General features: G+C 48.3%; 2 protein-coding genes and 2 non-coding genes across 6 annotated transcripts; 3 read left to right on the top strand and 1 right to left on the bottom strand.

Annotated features, from left to right (window-relative positions):
- Positions 1–371: 371 nt before the first annotated feature.
- Trnay-gua lies at positions 372–459 on the top strand. The gene is given in 2 exon segments: positions 372–408; positions 424–459. It is a non-coding gene; the product is annotated as a tRNA-Tyr (tRNA).
- Positions 460–802: 343 nt separating this feature from the next.
- Positions 803–875, top strand: Trnaa-agc. The gene has a single exon. It is a non-coding gene; the product is annotated as a tRNA-Ala (tRNA).
- A 383-nt stretch (positions 876–1258) lies between these two features.
- Agbl5 (ATP/GTP binding protein-like 5) lies at positions 1259–21183 on the top strand. Of its 2 annotated transcripts, XM_013013741.1 has the most exons (16): positions 1260–1423; positions 2423–2683; positions 2906–3077; positions 3361–3524; positions 4020–4197; positions 4465–4643; positions 5044–5500; positions 5962–6131; positions 6436–6571; positions 7114–7316; positions 7865–8079; positions 17962–18117; positions 19243–19355; positions 19644–19690; positions 20164–20297; positions 20651–21183. In XM_013013741.1, exons 2-15 carry the CDS (start codon positions 2469–2471, stop codon positions 20210–20212), a joined length of 2454 nt encoding a protein of 817 aa, XP_012869195.1. In that variant the 5' UTR covers positions 1260–1423; positions 2423–2468; the 3' UTR covers positions 20213–20297; positions 20651–21183. The 2 variants fall into 2 exon arrangements, with proteins under 2 accessions (XP_012869193.1, XP_012869195.1); XM_013013739.1 differs by lacking the exon at positions 19644–19690 and having other exon boundaries at positions 1259–1423.
- Ost4 (oligosaccharyltransferase 4 homolog (S. cerevisiae)) lies at positions 21032–22517 on the bottom strand. 2 transcript variants are annotated; one of them, XM_013013742.1, is made up of 3 exons: positions 22414–22517; positions 22136–22273; positions 21032–21282 (listed from the first exon to the last, which is right to left on the bottom strand). In XM_013013742.1, the coding sequence occupies exon 2, from the start codon at positions 22270–22272 to the stop codon at positions 22159–22161; it is 114 nt and encodes a 37-aa protein (XP_012869196.1). In that variant the 5' UTR covers position 22273; positions 22414–22517; the 3' UTR covers positions 21032–21282; positions 22136–22158. The 2 variants fall into 2 exon arrangements, with proteins under 2 accessions (XP_012869196.1, XP_012869197.1); XM_013013743.1 differs by lacking the exon at positions 22414–22517 and having other exon boundaries at positions 21034–21282; positions 22136–22276.
- Positions 22518–22925: the final 408 nt, after the last annotated feature.

The raw sequence follows: 22925 nt of genomic DNA, 5'->3' as shown, positions 1-22925 counted from the left end.
CGGCCCCCGAACCCCCAGCCCTCCAGCCCCGGCCCCGGCCCCCCGGCCCAGCCGTGTGGACGTCCCGCCGTGAGTTCGCAACCCGTAGGGAGCGCCGCGGGACGCTGCTAGCGTTTGGTCAAAAGCGGAGAACTATCCGGGAAGCTCCGGCTCGGCCTCCCGGTCCCGGCCGGGGAAGGGCGGCTTCGTCCCTGTCTCCGGTTCCTTTGCAGTGTGAGGGCCGGAAGGGCTTCCTGGCCCGGGCTGCTCCGCGGGCGGGTAGGGGGGACCCGGAGCAAGCTTTGATTAAAAACCAAACAGCTCCGCAGCCCCGGAGGACGGCGGCGCGGTGAGCATTAGAGGGCGGCTGGCAGCGTCCGGGAGCAGCGGAGCCTTCGATAGCTCAGTTGGTAGAGCGGAGGACTGTAGTGGAGCAACCTGGTCATCCTTAGGTCGCTGGTTCGATTCCGGCTCGAAGGACTTCTGCCTTTCTTTTGCTCTCGGCCTCATGACCGAGGAAAGAGTGGTAGGTGGGCCGCTCCTTTGCGAGGGTGCGGCCCGCGGGTGCAGGAGGTCGTCCGTGGCCGTGTCCAGCGCAGTCACGCGGTACCGTGAGAGGTTGCGAACTGGATGCATCTGTCTCGATGCGTGTTTCCTTTAAAAAGCGGGGTCTGTGTGTAACTGCTGTGTGTCTGGTCCCGAAAAGCTTTGTCCGCGTTACGGCGGTAGGTCGTTCCCTTTTATATAAACCTCGTCCCCGCACGAGCGCGGCTGGGCGCTCCGAGCACCCTGTAAGGCAAAAGGAAAGGCAGCTGGAGCAGCCGGGGGATTAGCTCAAATGGTAGAGCGCTCGCTTAGCATGCGAGAGGTAGCGGGATCGATGCCCGCATCCTCCACTCGCCTTTTTTCCCCTCTCGCCGTCCACGCTCGTGAGAAATGAACACACGGAGCAGTAACCAAGACCCGCAGAGTCCCCGCGGACGTTTTATTACAGACATGCGGGGCGCGGGGAGGGGGAGAGACAGTGATTAGGGTCAGCTTCACACGTCTTCCTTTTGTTCGTAGGTAAGTCTGGTCTAGCTTCTCGCTCCGTCGCCTTGCCTTCCCCGCCTTCGGAGGCAAGCGTTAACCGCCCCGGGACGAGCCCCGGCCGAAGGCCTGCGCCGCGCGGACCTCCGGAGACCCCCCAAACCGCCAGCGCGCAGGTACCCGCTAACGTGCGCGGAACCCTGCGCGCCGACCAATGGCAGCGCGCCTTACTGGGCGGGTAGCCAGCTGCGGCCGCGGCCAATCGGAGAGAGACTTGTTGTCTCCTGGCAGAGCGGGGTCCCGGCACCGCGGCGCTCAGGTTTTGTGTGGGTCCTGGGTGGAGGGCCCTGGTGCCGGGGCCCGAGGTGCCGCCTCGCTTGCGGGACAGGGAGCGGGAGCAGCGGCCCGGAGAGAGGTGAGGGGCTCTGCCGGGACGGCCCCGCCCCCTTCTCGCAGCCCTTTTCGGCCCGAGCACCTCTCGAATGCCACCCCGCCCCCCTGCCTGCCGACCCAGCCCCCGCGGCCCCATTGCCCGGCCCCACCCCCGTCCTGTGGCCTCACCTCTGACCCCCCGGGGTCCGCCCTCCCAGCCCTCCAGGGCGTTGGTCTCCACCCCTCCTTTGCCTCGGAACTCTATCCTGCTCGGGGCCAGCCCATCAGTGTGAGGGGCTCCAGAGATGGGAGTCGAGGAGCCACTCGCTGCCCCAAGTGGGGCTGCCAGCCCAGGCTCTTAAGGGGTACTTAGGACACCCAAAGCAGTAACTACCAGGGAAGCCTTTGCAGGGCTCCAGTGTCCTAGGGCGGGGGATGGAAACGGACCCACGCCCTAATTGGAACTGAGCTGCAGTCTAGGTGAGCAGGTGGCAACTGTCCAGTTTCTTTTAACTTGGGAACGGCACCTTTTTGTAATTTTCTTCCATAATAGGCGCAGTGTAGGAGCAAAATAAAATAAAAGTGGGGCGGGGGGAACCAGCCTTTCCAGGGCTCCAGAAAGCAACAGTAGAATTCTAGTCAGTGCTTGTGAAGACACACAGGTGGAGAGAGGAAGCTACTCAAACTTAGAAACCTGATTGTTTTGCATTAGAGGTGCAGAGCCAATCTAAGAAACAGAGGCCAAGAATGGGGAGTCTCAAGATGGCCTGTGCTGTAGTGGGTGTGTATGTATTGAATAGTTATTCTCTACTCTCAAGTCTACCTACAAAGAGGCTCAGCATGGTTAAACTATTGAGCATTGGGAACAGCTGTGCCGTAGTTAAACTGTTGAGGGTCAAAATGCTGTTGGCTCTTGGCTTTGCTGGAAGGCCACTTCCGTGCTTTCTAAGGACAGAGTTTTTTGCTTCACAGAGAATTACTTAAGACGGTTTTTATTTATCCAAAGATGCCAAAAAATCTTGTTTCATTTTTCTTCCCCCAGCTCTCAGGGCCAGAGTGGGGCAAGAGGATGCTTTCCCAGCCCCACCATGGAGCTGCGCTGTGGGGGATTGCTGTTCAGTTCTCGCTTTGATTCAGGGAACCTAGCCCATGTGGAGAAGGTGGAGTCTGTGACTACTGATGGGGAAGGAGTAGGAGGGGGGGCATCTGCCCTCACGAGCAGCATTACTTCTTCCCCTGACTACGAGTTCAACGTGTGGACCCGGCCAGACTGTGCTGAGACAGAATTTGAGAATGGAAACAGGTAGGAAAGATGGGGAGGGTGGAAGAAGAAAGCGTGGCAAGGTACCAAGATCTTCACTCCAGTCAGCCCTTGGCTAGCCTGTTCATAGCAGCACAGTCCCTTCAATTCTATCCCCTCCTTGCTGCTTTGATCCTGTGTGCCAGTTTGCCTTGCTCCAGCTCTCACACTTATCCGATCTTCAACCCTCTCATATGTACTGACCTGCCTCTCCCTGGCCCTCAGGTCATGGTTCTACTTCAGTGTCCGGGGAGGATCCCCAGGAAGACTCATCAAGATCAACATTATGAACATGAATAAGCAAAGCAAACTCTATTCCCAGGGCATGGCTCCCTTTGTGCGTACATTGCCCTCCCGGCCTCGCTGGGAACGCATTCGAGACCGGCCCACCTTTGAGGTAAGTTCTCTATGAAGAACAAAGACGGGGTGCTAAAAGAGAAAAGTAGAATTTGCCTGTTATAGAGGAGTAGGTAGACAGGATCTCAAATTCTTTCCACCACTAGCCGGAGTCCAAGATAAGTCCCTGATTGAACAGGCCTGAAGCTGGTTTTCATTGGAAAGTATGAGGGAGGGAGGTGGTAACAGTGGAGAGGGCATGAGGTCAGCTCTTGGTGGCTCCAACAGTGCACTTCTGACATGGACGGCATGTTGCCCCTCCTTCTTCCTCCTCTGCTCCTCAGATGACAGAGACGCAGTTTGTGTTGTCCTTTGTTCACCGTTTCGTGGAAGGTCGGGGGTCTACTACCTTCTTCGCCTTCTGCTACCCCTTCTCCTACAGTGACTGCCAGGATTTGCTAACCCAGCTAGACCAACGCTTTCCGGAGAATCACCCTACCCATGGCAGGTGCAGTCTCCATTCTTATTCCTGTCTTATCATCCTGGATCAGTCAGCCCTTCTGCTATTTCTGGAATTTGTCCTATGAGCTCTGAATCAAAACTTCATCAGTTTTTTTCTCCATATAGAATATGGGGCTTTGAAAATACATTTCTTTGTGACCCTGTACTCAGCATATGACCACCTGCCCAGTTTAAGCCTTTGACTATCCCAGCTCACATCAATTATGCAATACCATAGCGGCTCAGAACACCTTTTGCATCTGTCCCCCCAGAGAGCAACTCTGTCTACACAAAGTAATCTATCCAGGGGAGCCACAGCTTGGGGAGGGGAAACAGTAGTTCATCTGTCCTGTACTCTGCAGCAATTCTGGCAGTACAATCCCACCCATGTCCTTAGCCTCATTTAACAGTGTGAGGAATTGGGAAGGCTGGTAACAAGGCCCACTTCTTGCTAGGACTTCAAAGAATTTCTCCTGGTGCAATGATTTTTTTCTCCCTGCAGCCCCTTAGATACTATCTATTATCACCGGGAGCTCCTGTGCTATTCTCTGGATGGACTTCGTGTAGATCTGTTAACAATTTCTTCTTGTCATGGGCTTCGAGAAGATCGAGAGCCCCGTCTAGAACAGCTATTTCCTGATACCAGCACTCCCCGTCCATTCCGTTTCACAGGCAAGAGGGTGAGTAGGGACAGCATAAAAGTAGCAAGTAGCACTTTGGGCTTTTTCTAGCTCTGGCCAGTGTGGATAGCTTAAGGTTTGACAATCACTAGGCATCCAGGACCCAGCTCTGCCTGCAGCCTGAGGAAAGGTGAGCTCCTGCTCCCCTTGCAAACGCAGCCAGTGGATGCCCAGGGGCTCTTCCTGCCTCACCCACCCTAAGCCCCTGTATGTCAAAATGAAACTATGGCATAACTAACCCCATGTCTTTTCTCCTTTCTACCTCAGATATTCTTCTTAAGCAGCAGGGTACACCCTGGGGAGACTCCATCTAGCTTTGTCTTCAATGGTTTTCTGGACTTCATCCTTCGACCTGATGATCCCAGAGCTCAAACCCTACGTCGCCTCTTTGTCTTTAAGTTGATTCCCATGTTGAACCCAGATGGTGTGGTCCGGGGCCACTACCGGTAAGTAGCATCCTCAGTCTTCTGGATTATTCTGTCTCCTTCATGTACTTCTTCTCAGTGAGACTCTCAGCCTTCTAGCTTCTCCTGTATTCCTTGTGTTCTCTTACACTAATAAGGGCATACCCATTTAGTCTTGTAGTGATCTGAGAGGGGATATGATTGTATCTAATGCACTCCTGGAAAAGAGCAAACCTGATAGGTCTAGGCTCATCTGCGTAGAGGGAGCTAGCCTTAAATTTCTATGGTAGGACTGACAGCAGGTCAGATGGGTGGTGTCTTCTTTCATGACACAATCTCAGCATCTCGTTTGATCAGTCTTGCAGTCTCCTTGTTAACTACTCTAGTGCCTCCTCTGCTAAGTAAGCCACTAGATTCTGCTTCAGTCATTATCATCCTACAGCACAGACTCACGTGGCGTGAATCTGAACCGTCAGTATCTGAAGCCTGATGCTATCCTGCACCCAGCCATCTATGGAGCTAAAGCTGTACTTCTCTACCACCACGTGCACTCGCGTCTGAGCTCCAAGAATCCCCCTGAACGTGAACCCAGTTCTCGTCTCCCTCCTGATGCTCCTCTTTCTGACCTCGAGAAAGCCAACAATCTCAACAATGAAGCTCACCTTGGGCAGCCACCTGATGGGGAAAACCCTGAGGCCTGGACTGAGACAGAGCCAGCAGAACAGAAGGCTAGTGGTGTGTGGATTGTGCCCCCAAAGTCTACTGACCTTGAACAGCCAGCTCCTGACACCATCCCCCCAAAAGAGAGTGGTGTTGCCTACTATGTAGACCTGCATGGACATGCTTCCAAAAGGGGCTGCTTCATGTATGGAAACAGCTTTAATGATGAGAGCACCCAGGTAAGAGTCCTGAGGACCTTGTTAATTGGGGGAGGTTTGCAGGTTAGGAGATAATGGTTAGGTCACCAAACAGGAATGGAAAGCCTTTGGCAGGAAATCCTGTGCAGACCATCTCTGCATGAGCTTCAAAGGGCCAAGAGATGGCTCTAGGGCTTTCTGTCTCAGGCATTACAGCAAGACATTACATCTGAGTGAGGGCCCAGCTGCCCTAGTTTTAGAGAACCAGGACAGAAGGAAAATTTTACATTATTGAAAAGAAGAAACGAAGAACTTAAAAGGAGGTGAATCATACCTTCTCAGTGCCTAGAAATGTCAGACAGTGGGGATTGAAGAACTGTTGATTGTTGCTGATGGTTTTGATGGTATATGTTACATACTTACTGAGTCACATCATCTCTTCCTTGCCCCTTGTCCCTTCTTTCTGTCTCTCCTTCTGAGTTGTTGTTTCCTTCCCTAAACAGGTGGAAAACATGCTGTACCCAAAGCTCATCTCCTTGAATTCAGCCCATTTTGACTTCCAGGGCTGCAATTTCTCAGAGAAGAACATGTATGCCCGAGACCGTAGAGATGGCCAGTCTAAAGAGGGAAGCGGCCGCGTGGCAATCTACAAAGCCTCAGGGATAATCCACAGGTTGGGTGGAAACTGGGATAGAGTTGAGGAAATGTCTTCCCTAAAGAAAACGATAACCAGTCCAGGGTGCTTAGGGAGGTGGGACAGCCCAAATCTTAAAAGAGAGCTTCACAGTTGGCAGGACTGTCTTTAGTCTGACTCCCTGGGTACATGGTGTAGTGCCAAGGTAGTTGCTAGTTGCTTGGTATTATTAGTGTGTTCTTTGTCTTCACTTTATTTTCAAGTGATTACTACTTAGAGCATTTTGAGTTGTCCCCTGGGGTTCTGTTCAGGCAGGACACTGATAAAAGTCTCTGTGTCTTAGCTACACACTTGAATGCAACTACAACACTGGACGCTCAGTAAACAGCATTCCTGCTGCCTGCCATGACAACGGGCGTGCCAGCCCTCCTCCCCCGCCAGCTTTCCCCTCCAGATATACTGTGGAACTATTTGAGCAGGTATGATTCCTTGGGTTATGCGGAAAAGGGGGAACCTCAAAGTCTGGAAAGGCCTTTACTCTTCCTGCCTGACTCTAAGGTCCTTTGCAGAGACATGGTTGTGTCCATTACAGGAGTATGGCTCTGCTCCACATGGAGAGGATGAACAGGCACGATGTCCAGTCCTGGACCAGAGAATGCTAGCACAGTGGAATCAGAACAAGCTGCGCTGTTCTTCATATTCTATGGGGCTTATACTCTCCTGAGCTTAACAGTACCCCACTACTATGGTCTTGATAATCCCATTTACTCTAGGACACGTAAGGGTAGAAAGAGCTATAGGTGAGAAAAGATATCCAAACTCTTGTCAGGAGAATTTCTTCATGGTGCTAGCCAGCAAGCATACCTACCTCTAGCAAAATGGATGAAGATCCCCAAATGGTTCCCTAAGAGCTGTAAACATACTTGAGATACACAGCCTGAGCACAAAAGCTAGGGGACCTACAAAAAAGGCAACCTGAATTAAAGGACCATGCTGTTGAACCAAAGTGGACTCCCTACAGGTGGGACGAGCTATGGCCATTGCAGCTCTGGACATGGCAGAATGTAACCCATGGCCCCGAATTGTACTGTCAGAGCACAGCAGCCTCACCAACCTGCGGGCCTGGATGCTGAGGCATGTGCGAAACAGCCGAGGTCTGACCAGCAGTATGAATGCAGGTGTCAACAAGAAGAGATATTCTCGAACTCCTCCCAAAAGTAACAAGTAAGACCAGCAACATGGAAAGGAGAGAGGGTAGGAAAGTGCGTAGATTCTCAAAGTAGGGGTTCTGAGAGATTTGTATTCCTTCCTCATTCCTAAAAATGCCAGATGATATTTTCTGGGTAGATTAATGTTAGTAAGTTTTATTTACTTTTTGAGAATGGGATCCTCTTTCCTCTTGCCTGGAGCCACATATTTCTAAGGGATCTGAAAATCAGGCCAGAGGACTATTTGCTTGAGTGTGTACAAAAGCTATTATTTTTGTGGTGAAGGTGGGCAGGTCTCAGCTCTCAAAAGCTGTGAACGACTGAAAGGAATTAAAGAGCCTGCACTAAGGTAATAAAGGGGAAATTCTTGGGATGGTCTTCTGAGATTAGTTGCTATGCTCAGGGACGGAGGCCCCTTCCATGGGCATGAATTCCTCCCTTCTTCCTGGGAATGGGTCTTAGATATGTAGCTTCACTGAGCATCAGATTCTGGGGAAAGGTAGGGACCTTGCCACTCTGACCTAGGTTTAATTGACATTTGTTTTTTGTTTTTTTTTTTTGCAGTGGATTGCCTACTTCCTGCTCTGAAAATGCTCTGAACCGGGCTCGAAGTTTTGGCACTGGCACAAGTGCTGGTGTTGGCAGCAACAGCCAACAAAATTCTCCACAGATGAAGAACTCCCCAAGCTTTCCTTTTCATGGCAGTCGGCCTGCAGGGCTTCCAGGCCTGGGCTGTAGCACCCAAAAGGTCAGCCACCGGGTGCTGGGCCCCGTCAGAGGTAAGCCAGTCTGGGAGCCCCTGCAGCAGGTGTTCAGTTGTTTGGGGCATTGCTGGGGGAAGTGAGAACTTGAAGATATTATATACTTGGCCTGGGACCAAGGTGTGAATCAATAAAATTAGCCTGTAGTAGAATCCGCAGCCTCTCCTTCGAGCTTGGTGTTCCCTGCGACATGATTCAGAGCAGTAATGTATATGGCCATAGGTGGAAGTCCTGGGGCTTCAACTCATGCTAGGACCTGGGAACGTTTCCAGAGATGAAACGCCAAGCAGACATGGAGCCTTCACATCAAAGACATGTCATTGTATCTTCTTGGGGGCCGTAGGCACTAACTGTCCATAGAAACCAAATTGCAGAATGATGAGTGCCTATGCAGTTTCTGGAGGCTGAAATTGTTTCTGGCTTCAGAGATTTCTCAAAACATGATATCTTGCAGCAGCTTCTGTTCTGGGCTCTCAGACCAAGTCTACTCCTTTCCAGTAGTGTGCACAACTGCTCAACTATACGTTATTATCCCTAGATTTTACCCGATAATGTGAGATTCTGGATCAAAACTCTATTCTAGGGAAAAAGAAGAGAAGTAACTTGGAATGCCTAGATTGTGGCAGGAAAGACTATTGTAGTGCCACTTCTGGAAATGTACTATACAAGTCAGTGCTGTGCAAGTCCTCTGGCTGGAGCTAGCTTGCCACAGTATAGAAGTTTATAAGCTGGAGCTACAAACTTTGCTGGTCTTCAGCTGTACCCATTGATATTAAATGTTTTCCTGCCAGTCAGCTTGCAGACTAGCTTTTAGGAGAGTGAGTCAGCACTGGGTCAGTGGCAGCTAGTCTGACTGTGCTGCTGGTTTTTCCGTTAGAGAAGCTACAGAGATCCTTACTAGCTTTAGCCAGTGAAGATGTGCTGTCCCTGATATTCAACTCGATTCTTTATATTCTAAACTGTATTCTTTGAAGTTCTATCATGATTGGGAAAGGATAATTATGCACTGTATTTATGACAGTAATTAAAGTAACAATGCCTTATATAAATAGCATTTAACAGTGAAAAGACAATATCATATAATTTCCTTTACTGGGTATTGTGGCTCACACAGGCAGTCTTAACTACTTAGGAAGCTCAGATCAGAAGGATCATGATTTAAGGCCAGACTGGGGGAAAAAAGACCCCATCTCAACCAATAAAAAGCTAGGTACAGTGGTGCACACCTGTCATCCCCCTTATGCAGGGCACATAAACAGGAATGTGGTCCAGGTTGACCCAGGCAAAAAAGTGAGACCCTCATTCCTGTAACAAGGAATACCTACCTTATGCCCAGTTGATAGATTTGGATAATGTTATGCATACAAAATAAATTTTCTCCACAAAGATTTTTTTTTTAAGCAAGACCCTTTTCAAAAAATAATGGAAGCAAAAATGGGTCAAGTGTGTGGCTCAAGTGGTAAAACACACATGTGTAGCAAGCCCAAGGTCCTGAGTTCAAGCTCCAATGGCAACAAAGAAAAATTAATTTCATTTAATTCTCACCAGGACCTGTGGAAGGATGGTGTTCCCATTTTTCTGATGAAGAAACTTAGGCTATTGAAGGATATCCTGTCCAGCTGGGTGTGGTAGTGTATAAACTTGGGAATCTGAGGCAGGAGGATCGTAAGCTAGCTCAAGGACAGCCCAGGCTAGATAGCAAAACCCTGTCCCAAAATAAAGAAGAAGAAGAAAAAACATACAGTAAGGAGAAGCAAGATTGCACAGCCATTAGGTGGCAGTGTCAACCTTCTCTTCCAATATACCTAGTTCCTTATACTAAACCTGGATACATTTTTCCATTTCTTTTTCTTTTTGTGGTACTGGAGTTTGAACTCAAGGCCTTCAAGCCTGCTAGGCAAATGCTTTACCATTTGTGCTGCATTTCTCTCTAGTTCTGTTTATCTTTCTATTTCAGTCAGCCTTTTTTTTTTTTTTTGGCCAATCGTAGGCTTGAACTCAGGGCATGGGCACTGTCCCTGAGCTTCTTTTGCTCAAGGCTAGCACTCTACCACTTGAGCCACAGTGCCACTTCTGGTCTTTTCTGTTTATGTGGCACTGAGGAATCGAAGCCAGGGCTTCAAGCATGCTAGGCAAACACTCTACCACTAAACCACATTCCCAGCCCATCAGTCAGCCTCTTCTAACTACTAACTCAGTTCCTGGGAATTCCTTCATCCAAATAAGTTCTTGTTCTTTGACTACAAAGAAAATTACTCAAGAGCCTTTTCTAGGCCATCACTGGAGGATACCAATCAATTTTCAACCTTAATTATTGGCATTCTCCAGGCTTCCCTCTGAATGAAGAATTTTGTATTGAACTCTTTGAGCTAAGGGACATATATTCTATTTCTCTGTTATTCCCCAGATAACTAATGGAAAATATGCAGTGTTAGTAATTCCTGGCTGATTGACTTGAAACTCAATAGAGGAAACAGGACAGTAAAACATAAAAACACATGTATACGTTAAAGATCCAAGACACTTAGTGACCTACTATGCTAGATCAACAACATAATAGGTATAAAGAATGTACAGTTGAGAAAAACTTTTGTTCTGGTTCTATTTTTTAGGAGAAACAAAGGTTTATTAAGACACTATTCAAAAGACTATTGCAGCTGGGAAGGTGGCTCAGTGGTAGATTGCTTGCCTTGACTGCATGAGGCCCTGGGTTTGATTCCTCAGCACCACATAAGCAGAAGGAAGGGGCATTGTGGCTCAAGTGGTAAAAAGCCGGAAGGGGCATTGTGGCTCAAGTGTTAGAGTGCTAGCCTTGAGCTAAAGAGTTGAGGGACAACGCCCAGGCCCAGAGTTCAGGCCCCCTTACCAGCAACAACAAAAAAAGACTATTGCAGGAGGTAGACCTCAGAGTATAGCATATAGTAGTAAAAAATAGCTTTGAACAGGTAGTATGACAAAAGCATTCCAGAAGTGAGAAATGACATCTAGGATCAGGAATAGTGCTCCTGGGTAGAAAACAAAAGCATGTATACATAGCCTGGTATACAAGGGACCATGGCCCTTCACCTGGGAAGTAGGTAGAAGTGAGAAGTTGAGGTGTCCAGAAAACATGGATTATGAAACTAATACATAGGGTAAGAACAAGATCCTGTACTGTAATGAACAGGAAAGGGTAGATAGGAGCCTTAGGTATGACTACAGCCTGTACCAGGGTCAGCAAGGAAGGGATAAATCTAAATATTAGAAAGAGAAGTGGCAGGATTCATGATAGGAGAGGAACTAAGAAGGCTTCAAGGCTATAAGAGGAAAAACTCATAACAGACAGTATTAGAAGACAAAGTGAAAATTATCAATTTCAACTTGCTTGAGTGTCTTAGGCTATCTATATGAAGATACCCTACAGGCAGACTGTAGAGAAAATGAGTGCTGGGTTGATGATCATCTAGGGATGATCACATACAGGTGCCAGGTAACTCAATACAAAGGGATGTCCCACAGGTAAATGAGCTTAAAAGAAGAAAACATGGCTGGAGAACAGACACTCTAGAGACATGTGTAAGTATTTGTAAGGACTAGGAAACTACAGGTCACAAGTCAAGGGGTAAAGATAAAAGCAATACCAGAGCTACTGGAAGGGGTTGAAAAATGAGATCCCAGGAATCTGGACTTCTAATTCCTGTGTTCTTTGGGCATTTGCTTCTTCATCTTGTGTCTTTATTCAGTGTGATCTGTCTTACATTGTTGCTTTGTGGTATTTCTCAGTTCCACATAACTAGCTTTTTAGTCTCTGCTACATCTAGCTATATTTTTTTTTCTTCTTCTTCTTTTTTTTTTTTTTTTCTGGTCTGGTTGTGGGGCCTGAACTCTGGGTCTGGGCGCTGTCCCTCAGCTCTTCAGCTCAAGGCTAGCGCTCTACCACTTGAGCCACAGCGCCACTTCTGGCTTTTTCTGCTTATGTGGTGCTGAGGAATCGAACCCAGGGCCTCATGCATGCAAGGCAAGCGCTCTACCACTGAGCCACCTTCCCAGCCCCGCTATTTTTTCTGAGCTAGAAAAATATGACAGGCCCTGGACCTCAGAAATCTCAACTGTAAAACTAGTTATACTTTCTAGTGACTTGTATTTATTTGTTTTTAGCAGGTTTGAACTCATGGCCTTACATTTACTAGAGAGGCACATCAGCTTTTTGCTTTGTTTTTTATTGTGCTGGTACTGGGGCTTGAACTCAGGTCCTGGGCACTGTCCCCTAGCTTTTTTGCTCAAGGCTAGCACTCTACTCAAGTGAGCCACCGCTCCACTTGTGGCTTTCTGATAGTTATTAGGAGATAAGAGTCTTACGGACTTTCCTGCCTGGGCAGTCTTTGAACCGTGATCCTCAGTTCTCAGCCTCCTGAGTAGCTAGAGTTGCAGGTGTGAGCCATTGATATTCGGCTGCTTTATCATTTGAATTAAGACTCTCAAAATTTTTCTTAGGTCAGCTTGGCATGAACCTCCTATTTGTCTCCCATGGAGCTGGGATGATAGACACATGCCACCATGTGGAGTGTTACCTTGGTTAGACCTGAACTGCATGAACTGCAATCCTTCCAAGTAGCTAAGATTACAAGTATAGCTAAGGTTACAAGTATAAGCTACATGCTTGGCCAGAGTTGTTCTTTGACAAAGATCCCCTCCCCCCACAACCTTCCATTTCCCTCCCCCCATACCCCCCCCCCGTCCCAATCCTGGGGCTTGAACTCAGAGCTTTTTCTGAGTAGTTTATTGGAGATGAGAGATGAGAGTGTCATGGGCTTTCCAGCCCAAGCTGGCTTTGAACTGCAATTCTCACATCTCAACCTCCTGAGTAGCTAGGATTGCAGGCATGAGCCACTGGAGTTGTATTGGCTATCCTTTATTGGCTAGAACACACATGAGATTGGTTATTCAGGGAATTTCAGAAAGGATGTAGGCCCAGTCAGTCATGGACTCCTGGCATTGCAGAGGTCAGCAAGTAGCCAACTTGGGACAAACAGGAATGCTGCTGGGACAGAAGGCTAAAAAGTTCTGAATAAACCTTTAAGTACCTTGACCTTAGCACTAAGACATTCTCTACCTAGATCTTTCCAGCTGCAAAACACACTCTTGAAGTACCACCTTCCCAGACCTGTAGTACAGTTCCAATCCACAGTCTCAGAAGCATAGACAGACACTGTAGCTTCTATAGATGTGGGGGAAGACATGGTCATTGGAGCATAGCTAATGCAGTGATAGAGTGAGAAATAAAAGGCCTACAAGATGCTCTGCAAAAGCAGATGCAAACAAAGCTTAAAGAAAGGCCTGCCAGGGTGAGAGGGGAAATGTAAAGTAGCTTCCCCTATCTCCTCTCTGTTATGAATGGATTCAGGCAGGACAAAGACTAGGAGGCAGATGAGGCTCCTAGGACACAGGAGCATTCACCTTTAGGGTCGTTCAAGTGTGTCCTTCAGTATTGCACCGTAGGTACCTCACTTGCTTTGTCCTGGCCCTGGGTTCCAGCTTATTTCCTGGCTCTCCAACCAATCCAGCTGAAGTGAAAGGTCAAGGTACTCAGGTTTAAAAACAGGCATCTTTAGCTAACACTATTACATGCACTTTCCTGTCTCCCAGTTTTGTCACTTGAACCTGGGATGATTAGAACTCTTTTTTTTTGGGGGGGGCGGGGGAGGGGAGTTGGTCATGAGGCTTGAACTCTGGGCCTGGGCGCTGTCCCTGAGCTCTTCAGCTCAAGGCCAGTGCTCTACCACTTGAGCCACAAGGGCACTTCCAGTTTTCTGGTTAATTGGAGATGAGTCTCATGGGCTGACTTTGAATTGCGATCCTCCGATCTCAGCCTCCTAGTAGCTAGGATTACAGGCATGAGCCACCGGTGCCTGGCTTATTAGAACTCTTTCTTGGTCTCTGCAATGACTCAGCTTAGCTGAGACAAAACTTTAGGTAGAGTAGCTAATATCCCATTCTGAACTAGTGAGCAGGACTTAGTTGTACCCCATTACCACTTCTACTTTTTCCACTAAACCAGTGGAAATGGTTCTAAATACATCTTCTTAGCACCAGCATTTACCAAAAAATTTACTTGGGAGCCAACTTAATACTGGCCTCATTTTCTGCCTTTCCTTTTTTTTTTTTCTGTCAGTTGTAGGGCCTGAACTCTTGGGTCTGGACACTGACCCTTAGCTCTTCAGCTCTACCACTTGAGCCACAGCACCACTTCTGGCTTTTTCTGCTTATGTGGTACTGAGGAATCAAACCCAGGGCCTCATGCATGCAAGACAAACACTCTACTACTGAGCCACTTTCCCAGCCCCTATTCCTGCCTTTCTTAGGGTATTAACTAGGCCTGTGATCATCCCATGGACTATGTCTGCCGATAGTCGCAAAAGGGTATTTGAAAAGATGATGTTGGATGAAGGTACGGACAAATAATTTAGCTTGTCTAAACTAAGGCTTTAGAACATCCATTCTAACCAATGCAAGCTAAAGTCAATTTAGCTCAGCCTCTCCATCCCTGGCCCCAGGGCTATCCTGCCATCCTCAAATGGAACCTATGTGTCATTGCCACAAAACACCTTATCATAACCTCACATGTCACTTCTATACTCAGCTTAAGCTGCTATAGCTTAAAACCAAGAAACAGAATGGGGCTTCCCCTTCTATCTCAACAATGATTTGAGTAGGCCTGGATCACACCAGGGGTAGAAAGTCAAAACATAAAAGCAGGCTCTGAGTACAGGTAGTTCCATATGTCTTTTAGTGATAACTGAAGTGCCATCTTCAAATGCTTGATTCTTCCTAGACCAAGCCTTTCTCTTAAGTCAGTTCTTGTCCTCTATCCTGAAACTCAGATTAGGGGCAGGAGTTGGGTTATAATCTCGTGTCTTTTCCATGATACTATCTCCATTTTTGCACTGACATTTGTTGTACCCTTTGACTACTTTGTTTCATATGTTTTGGAATGACATTCCACTTATTACTAAGACCTACAAATGTCCCAAAGATTTTTACTAACTTGTTCTTTTTTCTTCCCCATAGGGTTCACCCTTTAATGTGCTTTCAGTATACCTGTGTTTATCAATGAGCCCAGCATTTTCTCTTTGAGTTCACTATTTCCCTCTATTGTCCACTACCATCTGGACATCATCCAGATGTCCTTTTTGGTGCTGTTACTTGAACTTGGGGCCTGGGTGCTGTCCCTTAGCTTTTTCACTCAAGGCTAGCGCTCTACCACCTGAACCACAGCCCCAGCACCCAGAATCACCCTGGTCTGAGTCCACCTTGAGTACTGCTCTTAGGTCATTGGTGTGGCTAGTGTTTTAGGTTGACCGTGGCCATGAGTCTGCCCAACTTGTCATCTTGGCATCTCTGTGCCAATTCTAACTAGCCCCCTAAAGTCTGGTTGTTTTAGACTCTTCAGACTACTTGATACCCATGTCAGATTGGCTTCTATCCTGAGATTTCTTACATACTGTATTGGGGTTTGTTTTGTTTTTTCCATTCCTGAGGCTTGAAATCAGGGCCTGGGCACTGTCCCTGAGCTTCTTTTGCTCAAGACTAGCACTCTACCGCTTGAGCCACAGCACTACTTCCAGCTTTTCCTGTTTATGTGGTACTGAGTAATTGAACCCAAGGCTTCATGCATGCTAGGCAAGCACTGTACCACTAAGCCACATTCCCAGCCTCCTGTACTGGGGTTTGAGCTCAGGATTTTGAGCCCTATTCCCAGTCCGTTTTTAAACTTCAGTTATTTTTTGGGTAAGTTCTCACATTTTTGTTCAGCCTGACATGATCCTCTTACCTATAGCATCTCATGTAGTTGGGATACTAGGCATATACCACCATGCCCAGCTTAGTGGTTACGATAGGATTTTGTCAGCCAGGTGTTAATGGCTTATACCTACAATGCTAGCTACTCAGGAGGCTGAGATCTGAGACTCACAGTTTGAAATCAGCCTGGGTAGCAAAGTCTATGAGATGCTTTTCTCCAGTTAATCACCAAACAGCCAAGTATGGCACAAATGGTAGATTGCTAGCCTTGAGAGAAAAAAAAGGGGAGGGGAGAGCTGGGAAGGTAGCTCAGTGGTAGAGTGCTTGCCTTGCATGCATGAGGCCCTGGGTTCGATTCGTTAGCACCACATAAACAGAAAAGGCTGGAGGTGGGGGTGTGGCTCAGGTGGTAGAACATTAGCTTTGAGCTGAAGAATTCAAGGACAGTTCGCAGGCCCAGAGTTCAACGCCACAACCAACAAAAAAAAAAGTAATAAAAAAGCATATGGCTCTGAATTCAAGTCTCAGGACTGGCACGTACACATGCGCGCGCACACGCACATGTACACACAGAGGGATGTTTTGTTCTTTGTTCAAGCTGGACTTGAACCACTCCACTCCATCTCTCTCACATAGCTTTAATTACAGACACCAATCCAGTACTGAGATATTGTTTTAAATTGTAGGCCTTTCAGAAATACTCCTTTTGCTTTTTGAGACAGGGTCTTGCCATGTAGCAAAGATAAATTCACAGTCCTCCTGCTGTGATTAGAGGCATGGCCCACTATGTTTGGCATTCAGCAATGTTTTTGATACTGCTTGTTACTTCTCAGTATAATTAGATAAGATGATCTTATTGTCACCTACTTCCCAAATTTGAGGCTTTCTCAAATCTAACACATGTTAAGGGTCAACTGTCAGTTTATCACTGCCCCCTGAATTGGCACCTGCTCTCCCTCTATAACAAGGACCTGCCACACTTGCAGGTCTTCAATTCACCATCTGTCCCACAGGGACCTCAGCACTGTCCCAAAGAATAACTGTATGCCCTTAAATTCCGAGAAATGATCCATAAACAATGACCAGTCATGTAAACAAAGGACATAAAGTAATGAGAACAATTCTGTCAATGATTGTCAAGTTGCCTCATAGAGGTACCACTAGAAAGGGAAACAAATTCCAAAGGAACCACACAGTAGCAGTAGGGGCCAGGCCATTAGGAAAGGTTTTTTTCCAAAACTAAGTGGGCTGGGAAGGTGACTCAGTGGTAGAGTGCTTGCCTTGCATGCATGAGATCCTGGGTTCAACTCCTTAACACCACATAAGCAGAAAAAGCCAGAAGTGGCTCTGTGGCTCAAGTGGTAGAGCACTAGCCTTGAACTGAAGAGCTCAGGGACAGTGCCCAGGCCCAGAGTTCAGACCCCACTACTGACCAAAAAAAAAAAAAAAACAACTAAGTGAAAGATGTGTCTAGACATTAGTAATGGAAAGGCAGGATTTGAGTAAACACAAACCAAAATACTAAGAAAGAGTAGAAAGATCAAACAAGATTCTAACAAGACAGGGAGAGACAAAGAGAAAAACATTGTTTGGTCATGGACATATCCAACAGACAGAACTGAATTTTAGTGAAAAGGGCTAGAGAGAGATTTAGGAGTTTTCAGTAGATCAAGTCAGAATGGTGGGTAAAACTGACAAAAGGGACAGAACGAGCAATTGGAAAAGGAACTGTTGTAGATGAGAACCTAGGAAAGCTGTGGTTTGCCACGCTAAACTCATTAACTTCTTGCAAATGAATGAGCGGAGATGGAGTACTGGAATAAATAGTAAAGGTCTTACTACCCATTCTACAGCTGCTTCAGAAAAGGTGTGCTGCAACCTGCTATGGTGGTGCATTCCTGAATTTCTGAAATCCTAGTACTCAGGAGGCTAAGGCAGGATGGCAACTTTGGGGACAATCTGGGGTTATGTAGCAAGACTTTGTCTCAGAAAACAAAAAGGGGTAGAAGAGAGGTGCTGTTCTGATGACAAGCTTAAAGAAAGATATTGTCTGACCAAAGGGAACCAGCAGAGTATCTTGGTGCCTAACTCATTTGACCTGCTTGTGTCCTTTCCACTCAGAGCCCAGAAGCCAAGACAGGAGAAAACGGCAGCAGCCACTAAACCATCGCCCTACTGCAAGCAGCCTAGCCCCACCCCCAACTTCTGCTAGTTCTGGCCCAGCCTCCTCTCGCAACATAGGTTCCTGCTTACTACCCAATTCACTGAGCATATCAGGTCTGTACCAACTATCCCTAAATTCCAATCTCCTCCCTTCTGGACCACTAAGGGCTTAGTTGAGGCTCCTGAGTAGACTTAAAGAAACTCCTTCAGCCACACTGCCACCTAATCTGACTTCCTGCTTAACCAGATATAATGCAAGCCACCCCAGGGTTCATCATTTATCCTCCTGGCACCCTAAACCCCTAACACTTGTGCCTTTGTACAGAAGCTGTAATTTAATGAGTTTGCAAAATAAATGACATTGAATATGTACTGTGTGCCAGCCACTGCTCTATGCATCCTACCTAATTTAATCCTCATTTCTACAGTTCAGGAATTTAAGAACTTTTTCTACCTGCAAAGTGCTACTTAGCAAGTTCCATAAATTCAAGAGCTATGCAACATTGGAGGACAGTGGAGAATGTGAAAAAGCTTTTTTTTTTTTTTGTGACCTGTCAAAGGTCTGCACATTCATCCTAGCTTCCATACAAAATCTATGCCATCCACTCTTCCTTTAAGTTATGTATCTAGCTGTGTAAAGGATTGGATGAAACTGTTCTCTAAGACTCAAGTCCAATATCTTCTTTCTTAATAGAGCCTGCTACATGCAACCTGTCAATTCTTACTGGGAAGCCTTCAATCCAGGTCTCCAGTAGACCTTATCCTTAAAAGTCTACACAGATGGTTGGGCCCCAATTTTCACACTAGTTAAGCTAGGATAGGTTCCGATTCTAGCCAAAAGTTGCTATGCCATCGCTTGAATCAGACTAGAGCCTCACTTAGGCCATTTTGCCTCCAGGGAACAGATGACAGCATGTGGAGACATTCTTGTTTGTTAAAATGGGAGACGGACCAGGGAGGAAATAGGATTTAGTAGTTACAGGTTAGGGATGCTGCTAAATATCCTACAATATGCAAGACTGCTCCTAAAAGAAAGGATTATCCAGTGCAAAATATTAATAGTGCCAAAGTTTGGAACTGGTATGGTTCAGTGACATCATATTAACATGTATGAAGTCCTGGGTTCAGTTGCCAGCACTGAAAAAATAAGAGGGTGAAGTTCAAGAAACTGATCTAAAGGAAGTGGTCTCGTCTCTTCTGTGGCCCCTACCTTGATGATCAGTTTCCTCTGTTCTCTAGGGAATGGCTGCTCACTCTTGTCTTCGGGGGACAAGTCAGAGGCTGTTATGGTGATTGGAAAAGGTCTTCTAGGGACTAGTGCTCGGATTCCCTGCATCAGAACTCGATTGCAGGTAAAATTTTGGGGGCCTTCCCTAGTCCCTGACACAACTCTGGCAGGACCCAGCAAGGCACTATTCAACACCTGGGTAGTGGGAGGGAAAATGCTTAGCCCTGCTTTACAGCCTCTACTCCAGCAATATCAGAGAACTGCTCTGGTGCCCGCCTACTCCAGTCCTCATCAGCCAGGTGTCTTGCTTGCTTCCGACCCCATCTGTCCCTGCTAGATGTATCCTAAGTCCAGCCTGCTAGCTGTGGCTTTCCTTGCCCCTGCCCTTAGCTTCTCCTCTCTTTCTGCCCAGACCTGCTCGAGGAGAGTTTCCGCCAAGAGGGGTCCCGGATTCCCCAGGTAACATATCTGGTCACTGCTCCTAGAACGGCCCTGCCACCACCTCCAATTCAGTTTAAATCCCATACTAGTTTAGCTAAGATGGGTTTAAGCAGAAGCTGACTAGAAGAGTGACACTTAAACTGCTCTGGCAGGGGCTAAGGCCCCTGGAAAGCGCTTAGGAAAGCCTACTGTCCATCTTTCTATACAGTGCTTCTCTACTCAGCCAGCTGTTGGCCAAGGTGTACCCATGAAAGCCACTGCCAAATCCTTCTGCCATCCCTCGTTATGTAAGACTTGGAATGCATAGTCACGGATTGAATTCAGTTCTCTAGCTGACATCCAGTCTCCATCCTCTCAGCTAAGAGCTGCCCAGCAATTCAAGGTCCTAGGACCTCTGTTGACTTCGATACTAGGCTATTATGCATGGAAACTCTAGAAGTGGAAAAGCTCATAGAAGAACCCAGCCTCTTAGCTTACCACTGTCCACACAGGCTAGGCCCAGGTTGTGCCGGGGCTCACCGCCGACTTGCAGAGGGATGAGAGGCTCTTCAGGCCCCACATCCCCTGTTCCCTGGACCAGAGAGAGCAGTGATCCAGAGCCCGAACTCAGCTCTGCTACATCAGGGTGAGCCTGAGTCCATTCCCGCTCTGCATCCCTCATTTCTTCTATCCCTTCATCTCCATTTCTTCCATTCAGGACAATTTTACCTCTTCCTTACTCCCTTGACTCCAAAGACTACAGAATCCCACTATAGCCTCAGAACTTCACTTCAAAGAACAAGAAAACAATTTCTAATTGGGGCCTAAAGGCCTAGGAGCTAGCTAGCTAGTACAAGCATCTAATCTCTTGTACAGAAGTCAACCTACCTATCCTAACCCATCTTTAGCTCACTTCCCTTTCACTTCTCAGCACCTGCCTGACAGACCAGAAAAGGGGCAGTTATCACAGCCCTGATTCATCTCTCTTCTCTGTTGCAGGCTGCCTCAGGCTGGCCCCCCACGGCCCCACTCTGCTCCTGCCTTTTCTCCTATTTCCTGTACACTATCTGACTCCCCACCCCGGATTTGTTATAGCAGGGGGCCTTTGGGCCAACCTGAGGTTTGTTTTGTCCCTAAATCTCCCCCACTCACTGTTTCTCCCCGGGTCTGATAATGCCTATACCTTCATACCCAGGATTTAACCACAAGGTGGGGGAACATGGAAATGTGTTTGTTCCCTTCCTTGGCTGCTGATTTCATGTGGCAATTCTAACTCCTTGAAATGGCAGTCACAATGTTTCTTGAGGCCTTGCAGAACATTTGAGACAGGACAAAATAGGGACCTGCCACCCATTCCCTCCCTCCACAGCACAAGATTTGGGGACCACAAGAAATATATCTATATTTTTGTATTTGGGGGGAGGGAATAGAAAAGAAAGCAGCCCCTATACTGGGCCCTATCCAGTGGCAGCTTCTTGTTCCATAGGGTTAAGGAAGACTTTGAGGAAATAAAAGTTGTTTGGGAAAATCCAGATGTAGTTGCTTTGTATGTTGTGATGGGTAGAAGGGATGAAGTGAAGTGTGAAGGCCCCTCACACCCTCCATCTTGCCTCAGACTATGTCCTGGAACCCTAGAAAAGAGGGGGAAAGATCTGAGGTAAGGAAAAATGCAGCTTTCCTCTGAGGAATCCTTCAGCAGCCAACTCCCATTTCAGCCTGTTCCATTACACTTTGGACCCACACTTAAGATTGGTTCCCAACCCCTCCTCCCCTTCTCTCTGGCTTGAGTCTGTAGCAGCCAACCCATAAACCAATGCCCTTGGCCTCAGAACATGTTATAGAAGTCTACATTTGCACCCCTCACCAAAAAAAATAAATAAAGCCTCTGCAATCTGGGGAAAGTGGGGCTACTGAAGAGCCCTACTCTTTTTTTTTTTTTCCTTCTTGGTCGGTCATGGGGCTTGAACTCAGGGCCTGAGCTCTGTCCCTGGGCTGCTTTTGCTCAAGGCTAGAGCTCTACACGTGAGCCACAGCGCCACGTTTACTGGAGGTAAACATCTCACAGACTTTTCCTGCCCGGGCTGGCTTCAAACCGCGATCCTCAGGCCTTAGCCTCCTGAGTAGCTCGGATTACAGACGTGAGACACTGGCGCCTGGCTCCCCACTCGTTTTTATAAAACATCCTCAGAGCATTTGCACACTGCAGTAAGCGCCTCCTTATAATCATAGCCCCAACTTGGGGTTTACCCATCAGGGCCTCAAGATGAGGACTGAGGATTGGAAGTACACCCCTACTGTAGCAGGGAGCAGTTTAGGGAAGGGGCCGGGCACCGCATGGCAGTCTGTGCGGACGAAGGAGCTCGGCTCTGCACCGCATCAAGCTTGGCCCACACTTTCTGACTTGAAGTTTCGAACCCTGCAGGCCCAGGCGCGGCCTCGCCACTCCGCTCTCCGAGGACGGGCGCTACCGCCCCGGACCATTACCTGGGGCGGAGAAAACACCACTTTCATTCCTGCTTCTTGGGATTGTTGACTGCCACGTAGTGATAGAGAACGACAAGCAAGAAGAGCGACACGCCCAGCATGTTGGCGAAGATGGCGAGCTGCACGTCCGTGATCATCCTGCGGAGAAGGGAGGGACTGAGCCGCGGGCGGCGCTCTCCTCGCCCTCGGGACGGGTTCTCGCCCTGGCCCTGGCCCCGGCCCCTACGTCCAGACACGGCAAGGGTGGTTAGAGACGGCGGCGCCTGCGTGTCCCTCACCTGACCGGCTCGGCTCGGCTCGGCTCCGCCGGCGCACAACTCGAGGTAGGAGGCCTGAACCGGAACTTCGTAAGGCGGACTAGGGTCTAACAAGGCACTTCCGGCCGGGCGGCGCAGTCGAAACGGCTTCTCTAGCCCCGCTATCTCTATCTCGCCTGCTCCCGTGGGGCGTGTGAGGGGCGGAGCCTGGGAGCAGTCCAGTCACGGGGCGGGGCCTGGGGGCCGCCAGCCGCGGGGCGGGGCCTCGTGCAGAGTCTGCCAGCTGGCTGCAGCTGGCGGGGGACCTGGGTCGCGGTTAGTGGGGGCCGCCCCCCCCCCCCGGAGCAGAATAGTGAGCAAGGATGAGGGTGCGGTGGCCGAGCCACGCAGGAGGCTGGGCGTGACCCGCAGGCTCCAGCCCTTCCTGCTCGACCCCCCTCTCCACCCCCTTAGCTTCCCGGCCCAGCCCAGCCAGGTGCTTCCTTTGGGTCCTGCCCTTATGGTCGCTCCAGCGGTGAGGACGGGGTTGGACA

This window comes from Dipodomys ordii, unplaced genomic scaffold, assembly GCF_000151885.1.
Source record: "Dipodomys ordii isolate 6190 unplaced genomic scaffold, Dord_2.0 Scaffold20, whole genome shotgun sequence".
In the NCBI taxonomy this organism is placed as follows: Eukaryota; Metazoa; Chordata; class Mammalia; order Rodentia; family Heteromyidae; genus Dipodomys; species Dipodomys ordii.
The sequence above is the reverse complement of the archived record's forward strand: the minus strand, read 5'-3'. Positions and strand labels throughout refer to the sequence as shown.